General features: G+C 41.4%; 1 protein-coding gene across 5 annotated transcripts in view; it reads right to left on the bottom strand.

Moving 5' to 3' along the window:
- Positions 1-2,461: 2,461 nt before the first annotated feature.
- The window catches only part of nbeaa (neurobeachin a), a 115,418-nt gene continuing 93,370 nt past the window's right edge, over positions 2,462-24,509 (bottom strand). For 2 of the 5 annotated variants that reach the window (XM_030068808.1, XM_030068810.1), the window contains 23 exons: positions 23,939-24,003; positions 22,920-23,028; positions 22,347-22,513; positions 19,146-19,270; positions 18,896-19,045; positions 17,932-18,068; positions 17,178-17,295; positions 16,704-16,806; positions 16,415-16,530; positions 14,935-15,047; positions 14,140-14,280; positions 13,897-14,016; positions 13,182-13,334; positions 12,819-12,983; positions 12,281-12,370; positions 10,387-10,579; positions 9,372-9,443; positions 8,814-8,969; positions 6,861-7,031; positions 6,439-6,540; positions 5,101-5,297; positions 4,769-4,920; positions 2,462-3,790 (listed from right to left, as the gene is read on the bottom strand). In XM_030068808.1, the coding sequence (XP_029924668.1) occupies positions 3,700-3,790; positions 4,769-4,920; positions 5,101-5,297; positions 6,439-6,540; positions 6,861-7,031; positions 8,814-8,969; positions 9,372-9,443; positions 10,387-10,579; positions 12,281-12,370; positions 12,819-12,983; positions 13,182-13,334; positions 13,897-14,016; positions 14,140-14,280; positions 14,935-15,047; positions 16,415-16,530; positions 16,704-16,806; positions 17,178-17,295; positions 17,932-18,068; positions 18,896-19,045; positions 19,146-19,270; positions 22,347-22,513; positions 22,920-23,028; positions 23,939-24,003 (3,006 nt within the window). In that variant the 3' untranslated portion in view covers positions 2,462-3,699. Of the gene's footprint in view, positions 3,791-4,768; positions 4,921-5,100; positions 5,298-6,438; positions 6,541-6,860; positions 7,032-8,813; positions 8,970-9,371; positions 9,444-10,386; positions 10,580-12,280; positions 12,371-12,818; positions 12,984-13,181; positions 13,335-13,896; positions 14,017-14,139; positions 14,281-14,934; positions 15,048-16,414; positions 16,531-16,703; positions 16,807-17,177; positions 17,296-17,575; positions 17,644-17,931; positions 18,069-18,895; positions 19,046-19,145; positions 19,271-22,346; positions 22,514-22,919; positions 23,029-23,938; positions 24,004-24,509 lie in introns of those variants that run through there. The other 3 variants (XM_030068809.1, XM_030068813.1, XM_030068814.1) reach the window with 2 other exon arrangements.

Below are 24,509 nucleotides of genomic sequence, written 5' to 3'. Positions count from 1 at the left end.
TCATGAGTAAAGTCAGACGAGCTATCAGTGTGATCTGAGTCAGAGCACACAGATAAGAGAGAATTAATTTAAAAGATAAATAAGGAATTAAAAAATAAACATTCCAGTCCAAGGTTTTATTGGGTTTCTGTTTGGGTTAGATCTGTTATGCTTGTGCTTGTCATGGGTGTAACACTTTGAGGCTCCAGAAAGAGGTGTATGATCCACAAAGTAAACAAATTATTAATTTACATGGGGGTTTATATGGGGGTTAAATTATTAGTTATACTTGATTATTAGTTATACTTGAGGGGGTTAAATTATTAGTTATACGCTAGAGAAGTAAGCTCTCTCACAGTAGTGCCATATTTCAAAATAAAATCGAGGCATGAAACCAAAACGGTGTAATTTCAGATGGAAGTAAAGAGCAAAATGAGCTGTGTTTTAGATCCATGATGAAGTCCCAGCAAATAACCTTAGCAATTATAATGATGAGCCTTTTGTCCTTTTGATACTTTGAGCATTTTGTGTAGAGAATGTTTGAAAACGCTGTTGTTAACAATTAATTCACCATTCTCACTGGGGATGAATTTTTGTCCAACGCAGCCAAGAGATTACATGCATAATATTTTGCTTAATGAAGTGTGAGAGTCAACCCTAAAACGAATACAGAACATTATAAAACATTTATCTTCATTTTAACCAATGCATAACATTGTAATCATGGTGTTACAAATTGCATGGTGTTAGGGTTCATCTGTTGACAGACTGACTTTTCAATACACCACGTTCAGTATGACACTTGAATATTATATTGCATATTAACACCGGATCACTAATATGAGTTTTATGCCTTTTAAGATTAAAAGCCATAGAAGGGTAAAAGCATACCAGGCTCAAATTGGTGTGATGTAAGCGACACAGCTACAACTGATACTACTGATGATGGACGTGTTGGATTTTTAGTAGGTGTGTGAATGATCAAGCATGGGCAATACGAGCTCAATAGCATTGGTGGCACTGAGGCAGTGGAAGGGCCCCAAATCTAATTCTGCTTAGGGCCCCATAAAGGCTCGGAACGGCTCTGGCTCGGTGAGATTCTTCCTCGTTTTCACTGAACACAAGACACATTATAAAAAAGAAAACACTTTTTGCAGTTTTATTAAGGACATGTCCTTATTTCTGGTTCACTCTGCTCTCATGGCTGCTTTGTGGCTCCACCGCTTCACCTGGTGGTTCAGTATCCTGTTACCTTGCACAGCTCCCACCACTTTTTCTATTTTCTGCCCTTCATTTGAAACGTCTGCTGAACTTTCATCTAAGCGGCAGTATTTTGCCTCTCATTCATACATTTGCACACATTCATGCCTAGCAGCCGCCTTGTCCATGCTTGTTTGCTGAAACTGAGCTGCCTCACAGGAGTGGTTTCGGGTTAAGTGCTTTGCTCAAGAGCGCTTCATTGGGTGGATGTTGAGACTTTTTCTGCACCGATTATCCCAGACGGTTCAGGGACTTGATGCAGGTAGGAGACCCTGCAGGATGAGACCCTGACAAAGACGGCGCAGATTGGTCAGACAGCGAAAAGTTCCACTTAAAACTGGGATTTCTTTTGCCATGTCAATGTGTGTGTGTGTGTGTGTGTGTGTGTGTGTTCTTCACAAGTGCTATGTGCATAACAGTAACAGACACATCTGTAAAGAAAGAAGAATAAAGAAAGGATAAAGATAAAGACAGAAGACAGCAAAGTGGGCAAGGCAGCGAAGTCAACAAGTGGGTCAAAACTTTTTGTAGTGCAACATGATAACTCAAGAGTCTCCTCAAGAACTAAACACTAAAAACATCATTTTTAGGGTGAAGTATTCCTCTTACACTAATGTTTCATCATAAAGGTTCAAAAAAAGAAGTCCTTGAAGTCTCTTTCTCTCTCGTGAAGAAAAAAATTAAACACCCAGAGTGAAATAAAAGTGCAATCTTACCACCAATGAAAAGTCAAGTCATCAAATTCTTTGCATATTTTATTTTTCTTATGATTTTTTTTTTTCAACTCACACATGTCATATTTTACATCTTTGCAATAAAACATGAATACAATAGTTTTTAGGGTTTCATAGATCCAAAAATATTTTACCTTTTTTTTGGATACGTAAGTTGAACCTGTTGATAGAGTATGTGCATGTGTGTATTTGATCAAGATGGCTTTCACACATACAGTACATCTCACATTTCATCCCCCTCGTCTCCCTCCTTCCCACCTCTATCAGCTACAGAATCATGATATTGCTTACAACTGTGAGGTTGTACAACTTAATAATCACACATGAGCTCAACGTTTTAAATACAAACATCAATGCACAAATAATCCCCTAGGGAAAATGGACCTAAACAAAATGGCAGCCGACCAGAAAGAACCAAGCTAATAAATAATGATATGTGATTGGTGCAAAGTGCAAATACAAAACAAACTTACATTGATTTGATTCTCTTTTTTTAAATAATCAACAAATGTGGGTAAGTGAAGGTTTCCTCTGCGTTTTCAGTCTTATTCAGTTGATTAAGTCTCCCACCAAGCCTGAACCAAGACTATATGTACATATTTGACAAAACAATCACCAAATATACAAAGGAAATCATGTTCATCTTGTGGTTGTCATCCTTGGTGACACTGGCAAGATCGCTTCATCGTTACCGTCATCACCGCCAAAACAATCATCATCCCGCTCGTCACCGTCGCCATTACCCTCGGCCTTGTCAACATTATAATAATTATTACACAATATTTTACATACAGCAAGTCATTAATAAATTAAAGGTGATAAGCGCAGTTTGTGTAGTGAAAGAACAAGTGTAGACTCCAAAGGAAGCAGAGCCTTATTTACATAAAAATCATATTTACCCTGCTGTGGGTTAAAAAAGGGGAAATAAAAACTAAGGGGAAAAAAAAGAAAAATAAAGTAAAATTAAAATAACCAAAAAAAATACTAAAACGAAATAAAAACTTAACCTCAGGCAATTTGTCAAAGGTGGATTTAAGTTCAAGCCAATAGCACCTATTTTGATCAGTGGGTGGGGCTGGTTCAGTTCATACCATCTCAGATCAGTTTAGACGCATCATAGGAATATTAATTTATGGTCCACCCAAATACTTCCATTGCTCAACTTCCCCCCAAAACAAAAACAATATAGAACAAAAGCAATTAAAATAATAATATTAATAATTATAATAATAATGATAATGATAATAATAATAATAAAAGTTCAGTTCTTTGCCCGTGAAGCATTAAGCGTACCAGTAACAGCTGCTGCACCAGTCCTCTGTGTGGTACGGGCCTGGTCAACCCACACAACGTCTACTTCACTTGTTCTTTTTTTCTCCCCACTCTCCAGTCTGTGTATTATATTAGCAGGTTTTGGTGTGTTTCTTCGGGGTATTATGTGTCTGTGGCTACACACGTGTGTATACTTACACGTATGCACAGAGGAAGTATTTCCGCCAGCGCCGGGATGCGCCGCTTCCTCGCATCATGTGAACTTGCACAAGGGAAAAGAGCTTAGGGTTTCGCAAACCAATCCATTGTTCCTTACTTGTTTTCCTCCTCCTTTGTACCTGTAAGCTTCCCCCCCTTCCAGATACACAGCAGAACGCATGTCCTCCTCCTCTGCCTCTTTGTCCGTCACTCCTCTCTCCATCCTCCGCTCCTCCTCTCCCTCACTCGGTCCGCCTCAGTACCTGTTCTGGTGCTCGTAGTGCCAGCGGTTGAAGTCGATGTTGAACGCTACGATGCTGCCGGACGCCATGCCGGTGATCAGAGTCCTGAGGGCAAAGCACATCACAACACACTGCATCACAACAGATGCACCACTGCGTTAGATCACATCTCCAACACGATGAAATCCATTATTTCCTTTAGTGCTGAGGGGCAAGAAACAAACACCAATTTAAAAAAAATAACAAGCCTCAGCTGAATAATATGCAGATTAAAAAAAAAAAAAACAGCACCATTATACATTCTCCCTGAGGGGGACAAAACTTGAGGTTTAGGCTGTTTTTATGAAAATAACTGCACAATTACTGATCATTTTGTATTCTGCACAGGCCCCGTAGAGCCCCCCTCTAGCTCTCAGGGCCCCACAACAGCTGCATTGTTTACCTCCCCAATGGCAGCTCTGTATGAAAATACAGCCCCAAATTCTGTTCCTCTCACACAAATTCTCACTGTGTCTCAGAGCCTGACGCCTGCCTGAGCCCAACAGGACCCGGCGACTCGTGTCGGGTCACGCTGGGTTTGGACAACGCTCAGATTTCAAGTATATGGGCTGGGTGTAGTCATATTTTTAGCTTTGGGTTTCAGATTTGATGTCTTTCTTACTTATTTTAACTTTTAATGGATTTTGGATACATGCTGTCTTAAGTCATGGATTGATGAAAAAAATGATTTAAGTGGCATTTAAACGTAATTTGGGATTGAGCTTTTGGGTGGATACAGCCTGTTAGATTGTCCATCATTCTGTTTTATTCAGAGAGTGGCAGGCACTGTGTAGATCAGAGTTAATACGTAGCCTAAAGATAAACCATCTTGATATAACTGATATAAATGTTTCATTGAGACTCTGGCTGGTGGTGGTTGGATTTGGACAGAAATTCTTCAGGCTTTGGTTGGAAAGGATTCAGCTTTCTGGTTTCTGGGTCAGGCTAGGTTCAGAAAAAAAAAACGCTTAAAGATACCAGGCTTGATTAAAGGTCTCTCTACAGCTATCTGTCTCTGTCCGAGCGCCACCCAGCCCATGTTACCTCTGGTCATGTGAGAGGTCCATGGCGCGGATGCCGGCATCACAGCCTGGGTAGATGTAAAGCTGCTTGAAGTCACATGCCTGCCACACCTCCACAACCCCGTTATCACCTCCCGTCACCAGGTTCTGCCCATCACTACTCAACAGGATTGCCTGACAAAAGAGAGAAAAAAAAGGGCATAAATAAATGCTCAACAGCTCCGGTGTGTATATGGACAATGGTTAGCACATTACCGTGTTGTCTGACAGCATGTGAGTACACCTGTGCATACAGCGTTCAGGGTGCAAACACAATAATATGTTTGCATACTATGTTGACACAGGCGGCCCTACCCGTGTGGAGTCGTTGACCTCCATCTGGGCCAGCAGTTTCCCATTTATGCTGAAGTTGCAGAAGCGGCCTCTCTCGTAGCAGATGATGCAGTGACCCTCACTGGAGACCGAGATGAGACGGGGCCGCTGGCATAGCTCGGGCCCCTCCAGGGCCCTCAGCAGGTCTCCTGTGATGGTGTGGACCAGGCATGGGCCCTCTGAGCAGGAACAAGACAAAAACAAGCTTGTAAGCATGACCTATAGTGGCACTACCACGATGAGTACAGCTTGGTTCAGTAATGACAGATACTTCCACACACCTGTCTGAGGCTGAGTTGCTTCCACTGCAGCCGTATGTATAATGCAAACTGCACATTTCTTTTTTGGGGATGTTTTTATGTTTTCCATTCTACTGTTTGGCTTCTTTTTTTTTTTCTTAAAAAGATCATTAATTATGCATCTGTATGATAATGAACTTCCCAGGTTGTTTTCCAGACAGGAATTATGCTTTCCATATGTACATAGTTCAAGCAAGATATTTTTTTTGACCAGCCAGGTTAAAAAACAACAACAACAACAACATCAACATGTAATCAGATACTGCATAACCAGCAACTCTGCCCAAGTTGTGTATGTGCTTATTTGTCCATGTAGAAAATATTATGCAGGTAAAACCTAAAGGAAACTTTAACAGCGATTGAGTGAACATAAAAGCAATATAACCAACATGGATTCACCTGAAGCTAGGCATCTCTTGAATTCAGTGAATGACCTTAAATGTATAGCATTTGAGTTCCACCAGGTTCAAGAGAGGGCGATACTGAGAGCAAATTAGTTAGACTGGAGTCAAAGCGGCCACATCATAACAGTATGTATCGTACTGGGATGAGCAAGGAGCTTGATATTTCTCTATTTTAATGAACTGTAAAACAACTGAAAGATTGATTAATGAATGGTCTCAAATCTCCAGTCTTTATGAATGCATGTGCATGTAGGCTACAAATGGTACTAAAAAATATGATCCATCTTCATGGGAGAAATACATATAAATACTTCACTATATTTTTGTATGTTTTTTTTTTTTTGCATCACATACAGTAGAAGTATTTTCCTTTAGGTGTGCAATTACACCTGATTACCTACCCTTGCCAACAGAAGTTGCAGACAGCAGTGAGTCTTGTGTATGCACACTGATGAAAACCTGAGTGCTGAAACTTTTGTCAACTAAACTTCCCACTCAGAAAATGTATTCAACTCAATCTGGTGCCTCTGTAATCCTTCACATGTACAAACCCACGGACACTGTTAAATAAATTTTCCACCTGTGCCAGGTAGAAACACACGTGCAGACTCACTAACCTTTAGCTCCACTGATGACCAGTCCCAGCTCTGCACAGACAGACACACACACCACCTCATGGTCATGGCCTGTCAGTACTGCTCGAGGAGCAGGGTAGTCACCTGGAGGGGAGAACATAATTACAGGCACATCGCTATAAAAAGCGGGGTTTCTTAACTTTACTTTTTCTCAGGACCACACTTTCTCAACCTGCATAAACACGGGTACCCCGAGGCGTTCATTCAAGCAACAATCATTAGTCCACTGTTAAAGAAATGGAGTGATAAAATGGTTTCTTAACTGCAAGCCTTCAGTCTCCCTAGAGAGCAATATCATGAGCTGATTCAAAGCACTGATCAATGTACAGTCTAAAGCAGTTCCCCCCACACACACACATTCAACACAGCTACACACACTCCGTTTCCAGGCTTTTGCCACTCACTGTTATTGGGGTTGTCCCCTATGATGTGGTGTCGTCCGCTCCAGTACCACAGCAGCAGAGTGGCGTCTCTGGAGCCAGACACAATATAGCAGTCTCCTCCGATGTAGGACTCTGACCTGGCCAGACACGTCACCACATCCCAGTGGCCAAACACTATCTGGGTCAGCTTGCCTGTAGGGAGGAAGGAGTGCCGGAGATGAGGACAAGGATTTTGTCTGCTTATTTCATGAACTGTCATATTTTATACTAGAGGCCAAAATTTGGCATTTTGAGAATCAGACAATGCTGATCACCAGCATTGTCTGATTTCTGATTTCTGCGCTCACTGGGCCGATAAAACAGTAATGTCTGCAGATACATCTGTCAGTGTGGCTGCTGTGGAATGATGTTAATGCTCCCCCTTATCTGCTGATTAATGCTCTTGTTAAGTGCAGTGAAACGTTATCTATTTTTCATTCACAAGTTGTTTTTTTACACAGTTTAGTTTTTTGATTACCTGTGAACACTGATTTAGATGATATATTTTTTATTCAAAATAAGTGCACTGCAGACAGAGTGTGGATCTGCTTAAGCAAACACCGACAATGTAAACAATAACATTAGGATTATATAGATGTTTATTTAAGTTCAGCAATTTTATGTCATATTTGTTATTTTTTAATCAAATTGAAAACAACAACAAAAATGATGTCAGCCACTGCAAAACCAACAGTGGTCGACCACTGGTTCATACCTTGGAAAGCCATGCTTTTATAGCATCAAGATTAAATGTACTACACAGTTGTGTGCTAGCTGCAGCATAAAGGACCAACACAAAGTAAACTTCTCAAATCTGTGGAAAGGGAAAGTGAAAAAATAACCTTCTGCCCTCCTTCAACAACGGCTGAGGTGCACTTGAGCAAAACACTTAAACTACAGCTTCTACAAAAGAGCGGGAGTGGAGGCTATGGTCAAAAACAGGCTGTGAGATATAAAGAGAGTGGACTCGCACAGCACAGCACCATGCTGACTGGTACAGCAATCAGAGGGTTCAGTGTGTGTAGCTCTGTCATTCATGCTTACTGGTATCAGTGGGAATTTGCGAGAAACTTGTCATACTAGCAGAAATATTTTCTGTTAGCAACATTGAGGGACAACACAGCCCGATTTTCCAGAAGCTGAGGGTGGGGTCTCTATGCTGAGAAAAACCACTGGTGTTGGGGAGGCTCATTTGAGAGTGGCTTCATGATCAAAATGACAAACTTGATACTATAGACATTACAGTTAAATGGGACAGCAGTTTTAATCAGCGTATTGTCAATTCTGGGTCAATGGCACATAAAAAATATGCTTCAGTGAATTCAATTTATCTTCATTAGCTGTGGCTGCCACACTTACATCGCCTATCACAAAACCACTAATCAGGTTTTTAATCATATATGTTTAGTTAGTCTTTAAATGGCCTGTAAGGGGAAATTTAAAAAAAGACCATTTTTAGTGTTATTTGCATTCATTTCAACCCTCTGTGTTAGCTTGCTGGATGAGATTTCACCAACAAGCTCTGTTTTTAGGTGGAGGAAACCAAAGTTGATCTGTTAAAAGGGAAGGACCCTGTGGAGGCAGGCCTGTCCACTGTAGCAGGTGGTGAATGGCTTAGATAGCAAGGTCAGGTAGATGGTGCCAAACTCTGTCAATTGAGTCCGCTATCTTTCTTTTTATTCACCATCTTTTCTATGGCTGTGTGGTAAATAACAGCATGTCTCCAGGTGTGAATGTGTGTAGCTACATAAATGAAAAGCAGGGAATGGCCTTGCTGAAAAAGACCAAGCGCATCCTCAGCAAAGCTTCCCTAGGTAAATAAATGTTTAAAAAAAAAACAAAAAAACACTTAACTTAATGAAGAGTTTAGAGACACTTGACAGCTGAGAGTAAACATGCATGCTCAGCATGTCTCATAAATGATAGAAAATCTACCGGTTTCAGTGGAGTAGACGCGGAAGCTCTTGTCCCAGAAGCCACAGACGAGGATGTAGCGGTTGTCGGCGGTAACCACAAAACAGTGAGTGTTGATCTGGATGCTCTGGTCCACCAGGTCAGTGATCTGACGCTTGTTCACGCCTGAGTTGTTTGCTAGACGAGACATGAACACGGAGGTGTTAGCGGACTAATGAAGACATACAAATGCAAAGATGTTAACAAGCTATTTACGATAATAAACTTTAGTCTTTCCCAATCACTCATCACTGGGCACGACGTCTTAGGGAAAAGTTCAGGTCAGGCACACTGCAGCGGGTTTTTTACAGCTTATGACTGAGAGATATAAATAAATCCAAAGTGCATCATGTGATCCATTACTTTCAGTCCCACTGGTGACCTCATTATCTGGCTTGGGATAATGATGTCCTAAATATTACTACATAATGTTGGTTCTATAGTTGCTTGTACTGTGAGTCAGTCTGGACAACAGCGTTGGCACATAAAATGTCAAAGGCATGTGAGAAGCTGTGGAGACTTGACTCAGTGTGCACTGACCTATGAGAGGGTCCATCTCAATGGGCAGATGATGAGCCTGTTCCAGGGAGTATCCTGGAGCTCCACGGAGACCTGAGGGTTTAAAGGTCAAATATTATAGACAGTCACACACACACACACACACACACACACACACACACACACACACACGCATACACACACACACACGCCCAATGTGTCCATCACTACACAGATGCTCTTAAGCTGCTTAATGCCATGCCAAAATCACCATGCTATATCTAACGTAACCACTTATACTTATTAAGTGTTAATGAAGGTAATTTATGCATTAATTATCAAATGATTAGGTTAGTGCAGCCGACTGATAGGGACTAAAATGGACAGCTATCGATGAAGTAGACTAAACATGTTTTATTAGCTAAGACTGGACACACCAAAAACAGGCTCTTTAAGCGGATGGTCTTCAATTACACTCCCCCCTAACAAAAAATGAGGCTTAAGAGTAAAATACACCAAGCATATTCTTTAATATGAACTCTACAATTTATCTTGAAGAGTTAAGGAGTTAAAACAGATTCAAGATTATCAGTGTGTCTTGGTTAATATGCAGGTTTAGGCAGCAAGGTGCTCTGAAATCTAATCACAATCTGATCATTACTGACTCTGCAGGAGGAACCTGTGGTGCAAAAAAAAAAAAAAAAAAATGCCTATCATGCGCTGGTGTGTGTTAGAATGTATTTACACACTCACACACCATCATAACATGATGTTCTGCCTTGTATATACCATAGCAGCAGGACAAAAAATATGGAAAGTCTTCAAGTTCCAGTCGTATTTCTTAAACCTATTTTTTGTGACACCTGTATCATGTTTTTGTGTGTTTCTGGCAGCCATGGCATAAAAAACAAACCAGAACACTCCTGGATCTCTAGTGATCACCACAACCACCTGCCAGTACATACAACTGCATGACACTTGCTGCTACATATAAGCCAATTAAAACTAACAGTACCCGACTGCAAACACATGTCCTACACACACATCCCGCACTCACCGACTGTGTTGTGCCAGCGGTTGACAGCAAACAGCCGGCTACAAGTGACAGTCACGGCTGCTGGTATACTGAGGTGGGGGAGTGTGTTTGCTGCCACGTGTGTGACTGGGGAGTTGGAGGGGAACTTGAGCACCATGATGACATCCTGCTGCATCTGATCCTTAAACATCAGAGGGCTCTGAGGAAGGAAACACTGGTGAGACAGAAAGAGAGCGACAGAGAGACACAGAGAGAGAGAGAGAGAGAGAGAGAGAGAGAGAGAGAGAGAGAGGAGGGGGCAGAGCGAGGGTGGAGGGCCAGAGGAGAGAGGGGAGGAAAAGGGAGATGGAGCGTAAGAGGAAGGGGCACAGGGAGAGACAAAGAACAGATGGGACAGAGAGGGAGGGAAGGGAAAAGGTATATTAGTGGGAGCACAGGGTCAAAGCAGGTACACACACTGAGGGTGGCTCTAGGCCCAGGAGAGGAGGAAGGAGGCACTGGTGGGCAGGGGGTCAGGACCGGGAGGTTTGGGTTGACATGGAGGGCTCTGATGTGGAGACACTGAGGCTTTGGGCTGCTGCTGTGGGCAGCAGGGAGGACAGAGAGGCTCAAACCAAGTCAGAACTTCTTGCTTAACAAAAAAAAAAACTCCAAACTGTGTACAATAAAATGTTGCAATTCCAAAAACCTTAAGCGTCACAGTCCTTCTAGCTAATGCAATGCTGACTCAAATACACTGAAATCTGAGGGCTGAAATGGATTAAAATGTGACACACAATTACTGAAGACGACACATAATTTCCTGTTGCTTGTCATAACAGAAATCAGCAACTACAATAAAGGCTTGTTATTGTTCTAGTCCAGCATGTTGAAGTGAACAATGTGTATTTTTGTGAACAACTACATAGAATACAGTTATGGAACTTAACATAAAAGTATAAAAGTAGTAGTTGAGTTTAACTAAGTAGCAGTAGTTTAAGTTTTACTTCAGCTATGGATACACTAGGTGAGATTTCACACTTAACACCTTCAATTTGCTGAATCTCTGGACTAGAGGGTGTCACATTTGACATCTGGAAATCTAGGGGATGAAAATCTATATTTTTACAGGGGTAGGCAATAGTAAGTAAACTAAATGGTGGATTGCTGCCACCCAGTGCTCAACAACATGATGCAACGATTTAAAGTGTATGTTGCGCTGCCAGAGTTGAACAGATTTTGCAGCACTCTCACAGCCAGTCACAAAGGACTGCTTGTACTGTTTCACCTACGATTTCATTGCCTTTGGACTATTTTGCCATGAGAGTCTCTAGGACTGGCAACAAAATCAAACACGTTTGATTTTTTAAGACAAAATCAAATATGTTAGATTTTGTCTTAAAGGCGCACTATGTGGTTTTGACAAATAGTTGTTTCCACTGGCAGAGCCTGCTGCTACATATGCATTTTTTTACATTGATTTTACAGACCAAAAGGAAAAAAAAAAACATTTTGGAGCACTCTATAAACCAAGCAGAATCCTAGAAGATGCTTTTTTGAATAGCAAATACATATGTACACAACACTGCGGGCCCTGCTATTGTAAACAACGGTGAAGCAGTGACTTTTACATTTTCCCCTGAGGATGATTTCTTTGTTTTGTTTTTTTTGTTTCTAAGATATGTATTTTTGTTCATAATATAGTTTGGCTTTTCTTTTAACTTGTATGAGTTTACAATTTATCTAAACTACATATTGCTAGCAGGTCCTAGGAGCACTAAAACTGCATCACTCGAGTGTAACTCCAGAAGACAGTTTCTCCTGCAGGATCCTTAAGATGCTCAGGGAACTCATTAGATGACACAAATAAAGGCAAAGGCTGAAATTTCGGGGGAAAGTCGCCTAGTGTGTCCCTAGCTATAGGTGTTAGTCTCACCAGGTGCATGGCAGAGGAGCGAGGGGGATGTGGCTCAATCAGCAGCTGGGAGGGAATCTGACCACAGGCCTGAATCTGGGCCTCCATTGACTGGAGAGAGAGAGACAGGCAAGAGAGAGGTGAGACGGGAAAGGAACAGAGGCAAGCGGTTACACAGAGACACAGTTTAAGTAAAGATATGTATTTCTATTTTAATCGATACATATTTGTACAGGGCTCACAGCTTATTCAGTACTGCAGAGTTGGTGATGACAAATAGATACAGTCGAGGTTGACGTTCAATATTTTACTGTATGCTTGCTGGACTGTATTTGGAAAAAAAAATCAAGTTTGCTTTCACAATAAAACTTTAGAGGTAAGTTTTGTATTGCCTTACATTAATTTGCTTCTGTTCTATAACCTTGAAGAAAGAGTGACTGCACTGTAAATGCAGGATAGCAGCAGGATGAACTTATGAAGGATAATTCCTACACCGGTTACCACTCTAATAATAAATATGAGACTAAGGCGAGAGTGATGTGTTGCCCTAGAAACAGACCTCCCGTTGCGCAGCGTCTAGATTGTCTAGGTTGACGGCTCCCTCGTAGGACAGGAAGTTGAACACGTTGAGAGCTCGGACTGCTTCAGGTCCTCGCTGCTTGTAGCCAAATATTAGGTCAATCCACTGGTGGAGTTGGCACGACACAAACTCGCTCTCCAGCGCCTGGGGCAGAGGAACAGGGGCAGAGCAAAAGCAGTGAAGTTTTATAAAAAAAAAAAAAAAAAAAAAGCTGAAACCAAGGCAGCATTTTCCTCTCAGTTATTCTGTAAAAAAATGATTTCTGCAGATTTATGGAACATATAAAAAAAAACTTCCTATCAAGTTCATTATATTTTAGCAAAGACCACATGGGCCCCTTACCATACGGTTGATGCGGACAAAGTCCTCAGGTTTCTTGGCCCAGGCGGGAAGCTCCACATCACAGACTGGTACCCCGTCATCCCGCACCCCCAATTCATACTCATTACTATTGACAAACATCTCTGGCAGGTAGTAGAACTCGGGGATCAGCTCCTGTAGGACACGGCAGCAACACACAGTTTCATACAACACTGTTATCACTCATACTTGCTTTCATTTTTCACTGTTTTATCTGTAAAGCAGAATATCAAGATTAAAGTGCTATACAAATAAAGCCAGCTATTATTGAGGTGAGCTCACAGCTAGCACCTTCAGGCTATTTCCTCCATTTCTGAATTCTCATTATTTTCTCCATAACTTTGGACTCTGACTGCTTCTACTTGCTTTCAGCTTCAATAAATGTTCAGGTGCATCAGAAGATGTGCGGATGTATTCAATTTTGGAAGGCTCTTTTTGCTTTTTAAAATATTCAATTCTATTTTTTTTTTCCTTCTCACTGAAATTTCTTAACTTCTTAACCTTCCCCGGCTGCAGAAAGCACACTGCCAGCCCACACATCTCCTCAAAGAAATGTTCTTTTCTAGTTATTGTATGCATTCCTTCGTTTCCACCTGAATACTGGTGTATTTCAAGCGGATTTTATGGTGTAATCTTTTAACAACAAGCCACTTCAACTTCTCATTCCCTCCTTTCTCATTCCACTGCAAACTTGTACCTTGACATCGGCCGTGTCCCTCTGGCAGTTCCTCCACGAGCGTCCGATCCCGGAGAAAGCTCTCTCTGGATGGTCAAACTTTTTGTCATTGGCATTGAGGAAAAATGTCGTAAAGGGCTCCTGCAGGGATGAAACAAGACAAATTAATTTCAGGCCACAGCTCGTCTGTAAAGTACGTTCAAATGGCTATGAGAGGTTGAGAGTGTGTGTGTGTGTGTGTGTGTGTGTGTACTGGGTACTCACTATCCTGAGCATCCACGACAGTGTTGTATGAGCAGTAGAGTATAAGGTTGTGTAATGATGAGGAGGTGTGCCGTCGTCCTCCCACGTCTCATAGCGTTCTGCATAAAACGCTGCCCGCTTGGGGTTCAGTGCTCCGATGGGCTAACAGAACAGAGTCAGTCATAATAAACAATGCCATACTTTTCATTGGAGGGCATCACAATTTCATATTTACAACTATCAGTAGATAAGACAATGAAACTAGCAAAACTCAAATTAATTTTGATCCTTTCTAGGTGGGCTGGGCAAAAAGCAGCAAAATATTGAGATTATGTTTTGTCTTACTGTAGACAAAGCTAAATAATGCTAAGCAGGCCTTTGCATGTCAGTGGTAATTAGGGCTGGACCCATACATCAACAGACTACCTGTATTAATTGATAACAGCTTTAAAAAGCGATATATAAATACGTCAAGCTCATTCATTCATACTGATGTTGGTGCAGATTTATTTTTCCTGTTGACATCTGGATGATTGTGAAATTGGCACTAAAACTAAAACTAAACTAACACAGTCTTTTGTTTTGAAAAAAAAAGAAAAGAAAAAGGAAGGAATCATTTTCTTAAGACAGTCCTATCTGCAAAGCTTACAGTGGTTTGCACCTGCACTGGTGTGATGATTCCTACAAGATATATATCCTATCTATATGCAGTATCTATATCTGCCTCAAAACATCGTATCAGTGCATCCCTAGTGTTGACTGCAGGCTCTGCGCTTCATTAGGAAAGCTGTGTTGAGCGTGTCTGTGTGCTCCAACCTTGGAGAGGTCTCTGAAATTGCCAGGTAGTGTGAGATCCAGCTCCTCAGAGTCATAGTTGGTCAAGACCCAGGGGAAGACAGGGTATTGGTTCAAATCATTATAGGTTCTCCCTGGATGGGCATAGCAGGGGGAGGAGAGGGAAATAATAAGAGGACAGCTGGACACAACAGCATGGATACAGTTCTGTCACTCTGTTAAAGATGTTCCCAAACTATAGCAAACAAGGTGTCACAAGTATGTTTACTTGTTTAACTTTGGTTGTTATGACAATACAATATTGAATTAATTGCATCATTTAGCTGTTTTACTGTAATTCTACACAGAGTAACAGTCTAAAAATATTCATGCAAACTGCAGTATTTTGTTATTCACTGGCACAATCATATGGCTACACGTTTCAGGCCTCAAAGCCCTCATGCCTAAACAAATGGGCACCCACTCAGATGTTTCACCAGTGACACGAACTTGTCTGTGTGAGCTTGCATACAATGCCAGACAGGGCTTGGCATGACACCAACAGAGCTTGTTTGTTACTGTGATGACAGACACACAGGCAGGCCCAGATAAAACTGCATAAGCTGTTGACAAACCTCTACATGCAAACATATGCAAAGGTGTTTAAACATGTTTTCTCTGGCTTAGCTCGTGTGCTCAGATTGCCCAGCGTCCACAGCTGACAGAGACTGTCACCATTTGCCTAGATGTGTAGCACTAAACCAAGCATACATCTGCATGCCCGGTGTAGCCCTGCGTTTTAGTCTCACTTGCACTTTGCACGTTTTGTTCTGCACCACAAGTTTAAGAGGATACGTTGCTAGACCCATGAAATCGTGAGCAGTTCATTACAGTGTGCAGTGAACTTCTCATGAACTCCTGAACTGGGTTGGCTTTATGCAGCTGCAGCAGCACTGCACTGTAATTAGCTTACTCTTCCTGGATGTGTATTTGAAAGTTGAAACTCGTTCTTCTATTATGTATTGAATACATCAGGACAAAGCATCTTGTGCTCTTTGAAAATTAATTTACTTCACAGCAGATGCATGTTGTACTATACGTTAAGTTTCTGTTGCTCACTGTACGGTACATTCTTACAGGTTGTCTGATTTCCTCTCAAATACACCATTTCTCATGTACAGAAACAGTCTGTATTCACTTTTATTTTGAATGTACACACAAATGTTTATGCATTTACTATACATAACAACCAAAAATGACTATAAATCCCCAAAAGATAACAACAAAACCAATGGGACTTGTATCATGCCAGGTGTAGCTGAGCTGCAAGTTATTCAAGGAGTAAGGCAGCGAAAAAAGATAGAAAAGATAGAAAAAAGGAAGTTGGCTCAACCAATGCACCTCAGTTTGGATTGCATGTTGGCTCTCTAACCCGCTCACATGTTATTTACAGGCTAAATTCCACTGTGTCAGCTAATGCACACAAGGGGCTCACGTGAGGATCACTGGGAGTGTGTGTTACCTGCAATAGTGTTGAGGAACATGAGGTACTCAAAGTTGGAGATCTCTCTCCGCTGCCAGCGCTGTGTCATGTTGGAGGACTTGAACAGCTGACGAGGCGTGGCCAACGAGATCCGCCTGGGGCACACACATTATTTCAAATAAATATTCTTTCAATGGTATCGCGCTCTAGGCAAAACAATCTATTGCAGCTCAAATGTGCAAGCCTTGCAGACTGACTGGATGTGTTTCTGCTTCATAAAAAAACCTTTTCAGCCATGGATTGCTACGCTGCTCCACCCGGTACCCACCTGGCCTGTGGCAGGCCGTAGCTCGTTCCCACGCCCACTCTTGGCAGACTGTAGACCACCCTCTTCACTGTGGCCTGGTCGGGGAAGTTAAACATCACAGACGCTGGGGAGAAAGAGACAAAATATAGTCAGGTGGTTACTGTGATGGCTGATGTTTATTAGTACTGAAACAATCACTCAATTAACTGAATTGTAGATCGACAAAAAAATTGACAAAAGGGGCAGAGCAAAGTCAAAAAGAAAATATGCTAGAGGTGCACTGCTGCTCACAGATTTTGCATTTTTGTTAGCCTGCCAACTTTTCTTCTGCTACTGACAGACAGTAAAACTGGAAGAATGAACAACAGTATGATGCAAAGAGCTAGGTATAACAAACAAGTACACAAATGGTCCTCATACATTTAACTTCCTTGCCATGCTGATGTACAACCAATGACTAGGAACTACGATCTAATGCGAAATGTGCAGCCTTACTCCTGTTGGCCATGAAGACCTCTAGCCCGGTATTCTGCAGCAGGTAGCGTCTGGAGAACACGGCTCGGATCTCACTGAACATCCATTTACCATGCAGACCCTCAGAGTAGGCCAGGACCTGTTCAGGATGGACCAGTACGAAAACAGGAGACATTTTTAACACACATTATGACATCAGAACAATCGATCCAACCCAGTCCAAACCCCAAGCGCAAAAAAAGTAAGCTAAACAATGAACTTTTCCATCAATGGACTGGAGGTGATGCAATGTTTGGGGTTCCATTTTACACAAACACTAAAGCAGTGAACACATAAATTCAGCATTTTAAGAGTAACTCAACACTAAATCATGCAAGGCAAAAAAAACTTTGGCTGCAGTGGCGTCTAGGGGTTGAAACCTTAAGGCATATTGTTGCACTCCTGGCCATAACCAATTAGTGATGTGGAAACAGTATTTTCAGCAGCTGTCAATGGAAAAGTACCTTCAGCTGCGTCACTGATTGGGTGTGATCAGAGATGCAACATGCCTGAAGGTTTGAACCCCCAGAGGGCAGTGTGGTAGAAATTTTCTGGTAGTGCTGAGTCTCTTACATTTTGGGTTATGATGGGGGAAAAGAGTTACCCTGAACTCCTAAGGCGTTTCTAAGTTATAAAAGTTTGTGAACTGAGTGGCATTCATCATTCTTTACCACATCATAACATCATAACTCCTCCATGCACTGAGTAATAATAAAGGATGGGACTGTGTGCCTACTTTGGCATCGATCTTCTTGAAAGCAGGGTCCTCTTCATCCACCTCGAAGTAGATCTCAGTTGTGGTGATGGACAGAGTGCCTCTTGCAACCACCACAGGAGCGACCAGCTGAGCCGGGGTGCTCAGCACAACTGGGCCTGGGGGGACAAATTTGTAGCTCAGAATTACTAAGCCGACAACTTGAGGCAGTGGTTCTCAACCTGTTTAGCGTTACAGAGCCCCAAATTGATACAGATGAGGGCGATAAGATGTACTTTCAGGGGTCCCCGTCCAATTAGATTTAGTTATTCCATGACTGTCTATACTGTAGATTTCCAGATTAACAGTGAAAAGTGTGAAACCTATGAACTGAATGGCCATTCTTATACATTTGCTCATTGTGCTAACCTCTAGTCAATGAAATAAGAGTGAAAATATCCTTTTTTTCTGGGGAACCCCTTCAAGGACCCATGATTGGCCCCCAGGCCCCAGGTTGAGAACCCCTAACTAAAGGAATCTGTAGTACTAACAGGATCATGACACAGACAAGAATAATCAGTAATCTTTATACACAATCGAAAACTAAAATAACATAGGAACACGATCAATTCATGTTAATTGAGATCTATTAATTCCTAGCTTCCTCTACTTTACTCACCACGTAAACAAACTATCAAGTGTTTAAGTCACAGGAGAACTGTTGGATTACAAGAGGATTACTGTTTGGTTTGGTTTGATTTGGATCAGTATCATTTTTTAGTGAATCAGGACTGCCGAGTATTTTCTTGAATCAGATAAATCAGTTGGATTGTTAGTGGGTCAAGGCTGATTTTTTTTTAAAGCACCAACTTGCCTCTGGAGATAAAAAGTCGCGGTCGGAAACGAACTAGAAATGAGAGCAATAGAGAGTTTACTCTTCTGTAAAAATGCAGTACAGTGTGTGTATCTGTGTGTATCTTTGTGTGTGTGTGTGTGTGCATCTCACCAGCAAGGTTGTCAATCTCCTTCTCCTGCAGCAGGCTGACGGCGTCATCATCTCCCTCCAGCATTAGCTCAGCCTCCGGGTTCTGGCTGACCACTGATTGGCTGCGGAAATTCTTCTTTGACTTAAGCCCTTCATCCTCTTCCTCTGTACCTGTTGGAGGGAGTGTGTGTGTCAGACCAAAAAACGAAAGGTAAAGAACATGTACTTGTAGCGGGTGTTCTGCATTCTGGTTATGGTGCAGGTGACTGACCATATTCTTCCAGGGATTTGAGTGACACGTCGGCATGGGTGGAGCCAAAGGCATTTCGCACGAATCTCCGCCTCCTCCTCAGGTCATCCTCCCAGTAGTCGAGACGCCAGAAGTCATGTAATTGGCTGAGAACAGAATAGGGGAGGAACAAAGATGATGACAAGTTATTTGACTGGTGGGAGACAAAACAACACTTTGGACTCCACTTTTGAGAGACTTCAGCCCTATGAAACATAACTTTTAAACTGTGAAATGGACAATATTTTTACGACAGTCGATGAATAAAATCTGGAACATTTAACATCACACAGCCTCAGTGCTAGGATTGCATCTCAGGTTATCATTATGTCTTTGATATAAACACTGGACCCAGTAACAGTGACAGAAATAGTTCAGTTACTTGTAAATATCTGAAATAAAACTTTGATGATCATTTAATCGTATTTACCTGCATTGAGAGCCATGTATTCTCCTGTATTTACCAAAGACTATACTGCAGTCTTATTTTGCCTCACTGCAGTATATGGCTATGGCTCAGCTTTCTCTCTTTATAGGCTTTGGTTTAAGTTGTTGGTTGCAGCAGCTTGACTACTAATGAGCTGTGGTCAAGCTGCTGCAAGCATGACTGAAAATTTTCCATAATGTCACAGAAAGAAACATTATCTGGGCCAGAGCACTTCAAATGCAGTTTAACAAATAATGGTATATCTGAACACATGAAGTGTTTATTAATAGCCTCAAGGTTGTAGCATGCAATTTACTTGAATAATATTCAGGAGTGGCATGAGGGAGACAGAAGTAAGATGCTGCATGTCACATGGGCTCAGATCAGTGTCGGTGTTACTGCCAGCCTGGAGGCAACTCTGGATAACAACCAATCATCAATTCAGTGTGTGTGTGTGCACTCTAAACCATCATGAGTCAACTTACATTCACCAAGAGTCACAGTCTATTTTGGTAAAACGGTCTCCGCAAATGGCATATGTCTATGCCTTTCATCCATATAAAAAGCAATATATTTAGATTTACTGAAATGAAAACCATCAGAGCAATAAATTCTCACATAATATTGGACAAAACAGGTCACATTTTCTAAGCAATCTGCGGTTTATTTTCCCAGTGCGTCCGATTCAAATGGCACAAGCCTTTTTTCACCCACATTAAAAGAAATGCTCTTAAATTAAAAGCCACTGAAATCAAAATGATGAAAACAACCTCATGTTACCAGTGTGTAGGCCTGCTGGTGCTACATTTCTAATCACACAAGATGACTCAGACTTTACTCCGCTGAATCAGATTAACCTATTCATGTATCTGGGCTATTCAGTTAGACTATTCTATTTTTTTGTAAATAGCCTTTCTGGAGAAGAAAATGCTCTGGCATAAGGCAATCATATTCAAAAGCAACAGGGTCATAGAAACATATTTGACAATTCAAAACCTATAAAATTCAATAGTTATTTATTTGTTAAACACCAGGACATGTAAACAATTTTATTATTCAACAGGTTAGACTGAAACAGGCCTATATAATCTAATATAATTTTCCTTTCACTGCTTCTACTATGTATTATCTTACATTGATGGATAGCATACAGACCTAAAAAAAAATTTCTCCCAAGTTTCTACAAGTTAAACGATCAAGACATGCAGAAGGTGATGGCAACTCTGCCTCACATATCTTTTCACTGGAAGAATCCAAACCACCACTTCAACTTTAACTCTGGTGCTCAGTCGTACTCTGACATCAGGCCTCTCCTAAAGGGACAGACGGTGAAGAATAATGATGCTGAGGAAACAGATTGGGACCAATATCCCAAGAACCTTAACTCACCAGTGACACAAACATCACTCATATCTCCCGTGGTTTCTTCGTTTCTTGAAGAAACCTAGGCAGGATTCTTCTGAATTTTGTCCATCAAGTTATGAGATCAAGCAACATGGCAGGTGATCGAGGTTCTGTGTAATCCTGTGGCGAATTACCACGGCGGGGTGAAGAATGATGATGTTGAGGACACGGACTGGCAGCCATATCCTCAGTATTTCAACTCAACAGGGACACCAGGAAACCAATTTTACTTCCACCAGTTTCAAACCAAGCCAAAGTCATTTCACCTCCCCCAGCTTCAACTGCAGGGCTCAGTCATGCTGCGGCTCCATCACTGCCCTGAGGGAACAGAAACCCTCACGAAGAGGCAAATGGTAGGCCTCTAATAACGAGGCAGTGCTAAGCCAGCCTTCAGAGAGGTGAAAGAAGATTCATTCAGAGTTTGTGTCAGCATCCTTCCCTTGCCCATGGGACAACTCCAGCTACTGTAATGTCCAAAAATCCTCCCACAAGACTTGTGTGAAGAGCTAGGGAATGGGTTGCTGCCTCAGATGACAAGGAAGAGGGAAAAACTGAGCGGTCCGTGTTAATGAGAGGCCTGATTGAGGAGAACAGCTACACAAGACATCTCTTTCCTTTCTTTTTTTTAAAGACCCTTTTTTGGCATTTCTGCTTCATTTGACAGTGACAGTAGCGAAAGATTCAGGAAAAAGCAGGGGAGAGAGGATAACAAGCAGCAAAGGGCCCGGGCCGGACCCAAACCCAGACTGCCATTATAAGGACTTGATATGCGGTATGTGCTCTACTGGGTGAGCCCCAACACATCTCTTTTCAACAACTGTGAATGTATTTTCTATTAAACAAACATATAAAATATTGACAATCCTACATATTTATTGTAGTCATTACATGACGTAAAATTGGAGGTATTTACTGAAACTGAGAAACCCGCTCTGTCTTTGGTCTCTCTCTCTCTTAAGATTTATTCAAGTGGGGCCCAACTTGCCATTGAACTCAACAATGGACTTTTTCTTTTTTGTGGGATGCTGGAGCTTTCTATTTAGTTTATTTAGTTTGCGTATTTCCACATGTGAAAATACCAAAATGCAGAAACAAGAGAAATTTGTAGAGATCGCTCAGGTCAGAGTAAATATGTTCAGGTCTTTAAAAAATATGAAAAACAAAAACAAAACAAAACAGAAAAACAAGAGGGAAGTGCTGACCTTTCCCCACCCCTCTCCTCTCGTATCTGAGCAGTTTTCTACCGAGGCGCTCACCCCTGATAATGGCCAGAGCCACATCCGACAATCTGACAAACAATACCTCATGACAGGGTATAATTTGATACGCTGTTCCTCACGCTGCGCGCTCACCTCTGTGACATTGTCCCCCACGCTCCATGCTTATTGGTCAGGATGTTGAGGATCTTCTGCTTCAGTTGGTTGGCCGTCACATGATCTCTGTGCTTAGCGGCACTGATGAGGTGATCGCACATTTTCTCCTCCTCCCTCCGGTCGGCAGCGTACTGGGCACAGTTAGACTGCACGAGAAAGGGAGGGGAGAGAGAGAGAGACGTACAGAGAGGTTGCAGAGAGTGAAACTGAGAGAAATTAGATAGTGATGAAGAGAGACGGGTTTGTTTGCTGAGTGGATGACGAAACATCGAAATCTGTTTAGGTTTTCAGATGTGTGTCCTCAAATCCTGTTATATTCACACAGTAAATTCACTTTTTATGCAGTTGGTAGTATTTGCACACTTTGAAGTGATATGCAATATTGACGCTCTGACTAGAAATGTTCAGTCAAGTTGGTTGAAAGAATTTATCATTCTTTTATGCTTTTTCACCATAAGGATGGATGGAGTTAATACAACATGACTAAATCTGCATCAAATTAAAACCCTCTGAAACAGGCAGGAGTGGTGGCATGTGCGTGTGTGTGCGCACCTCAAATTCAGCGTGTTTGTGTACATCCTCAGCCCTCTGTCTGTTAAGGATGAACTCTGCTTCGTTGGCAACGCGCACAATATGATCTTTCATGGCATGGCACAGAAGTCTGGTGAAGGACAAAGCAAATACATTAGGAGGTGAAGGGGGTTACAGAGAACAAAGATTACAGATATTAAAGCTGAGCTAGGCAGTTTTTTTTTTTTTTTGGGTGTCATTGGGCAGAGATCCCATAATAACCTTTCAGCATATTGTAATTCAAATGGTCTGAGAGAAAACTAGACTGCTGCACCTCCTCTTGGCTCTGCATTCAGGCTTTAAGATCTAGCCCATGATGGGAGACTTCGGCCAATCAGGGGATTATTTCAGAGAGAAAGAGCATTCCTATTGGCTGATCTACAAACACAAACAATTCACATCTACCCTGCCCTGACTAGCTTGCAGCCCTCTAGAGGAGAGTTTTATTTTCAAAAAATCAACAAGACCATCTAAAATGGCTGATTCACATGAACAACATTAATGTCACTAAGAGGTTACCAAAAAAACAAACAAACAAAAAAAACAACATAAAACACCTTATTTTACATGGATGAATTATCAGCTATGATCCAAGTTTCATGAATGTCACTTGGCATTTCCTGGTTGTAACGTTACACAGAGCGATCCCACATAAATGTTTTATTTAAAAAAAAAATCAACAAGAATATATTCAGACTATCCAGTGTTAATATTCAACTTATTATCTTTATATCAGCTGAATTTCACAGCCGAGTCAATCTTGATGTTTAACTTCATATAAACCTGTCCAGTGTAAATGCTGAACTGACCAACTTTATATCTTATCATTTATACTAAACTGACACTCAGCTGACACTAAGTTTAATATTAACATTGGACGCTTTAGATAAAGTGTTGCCAGATTTCCTATTAAACACATTGCACTGTACATTTGTTGAAGCAAGGCTCTCATTATGGCTCTATCATGGCGCTGACAACAGAATCAAAGTGTTTATTATTACCTCCCCTCATTGATGAGCTCAATGAAGGCCAGTCCGGCGTTCTTCTGAATGGAGTTCTGCCACTCCTGCAGGAGGAATCAACAGCGTTAATATATCACAATGTACAGGCACTTTTACATACAGGCATATACATACATTTTTAATTGACTGATTCAAGAGCAAATATACTGTTTCATCATTACGTTCATCCATTATCAGGCTCCACAGCCTTTTGTAACAATGATCAGTCACCTTTTATATGAACCGTAGAAACACTGAAAACCCAAGCAATTCATCCCAATTTCAGATTTTAACACAAAATAATTCATTATGTATGCTGATGTCACTGACAGGCTTTTGAATGGCATGGATCTGCACTTGATGTTTTTATGTTCATTGTTTTTCATTTGTTCTGTCTTTAAAAAGAGCTCACTTATAAAAGAGATTTATTCTGTGTGACTACCCTGGTTAAATAAAGGAAATTTTATGTTCCAACAAATCTTTGTTCAGTGCAGCATAAACACAGGTATTAGCAGCTTCCTAAGTGTCAATGACACTGCACCCATGTGAGTGCATGGGAGTGTTTTAAGCG

This window comes from Myripristis murdjan, chromosome 14 (assembly GCF_902150065.1).
Source record: "Myripristis murdjan chromosome 14, fMyrMur1.1, whole genome shotgun sequence".
In the NCBI taxonomy this organism is placed as follows: Eukaryota; Metazoa; Chordata; class Actinopteri; order Holocentriformes; family Holocentridae; genus Myripristis; species Myripristis murdjan.
Note: the sequence above shows the minus strand (reverse complement) of the source record. Positions and strands in the feature narration are given on the sequence as shown.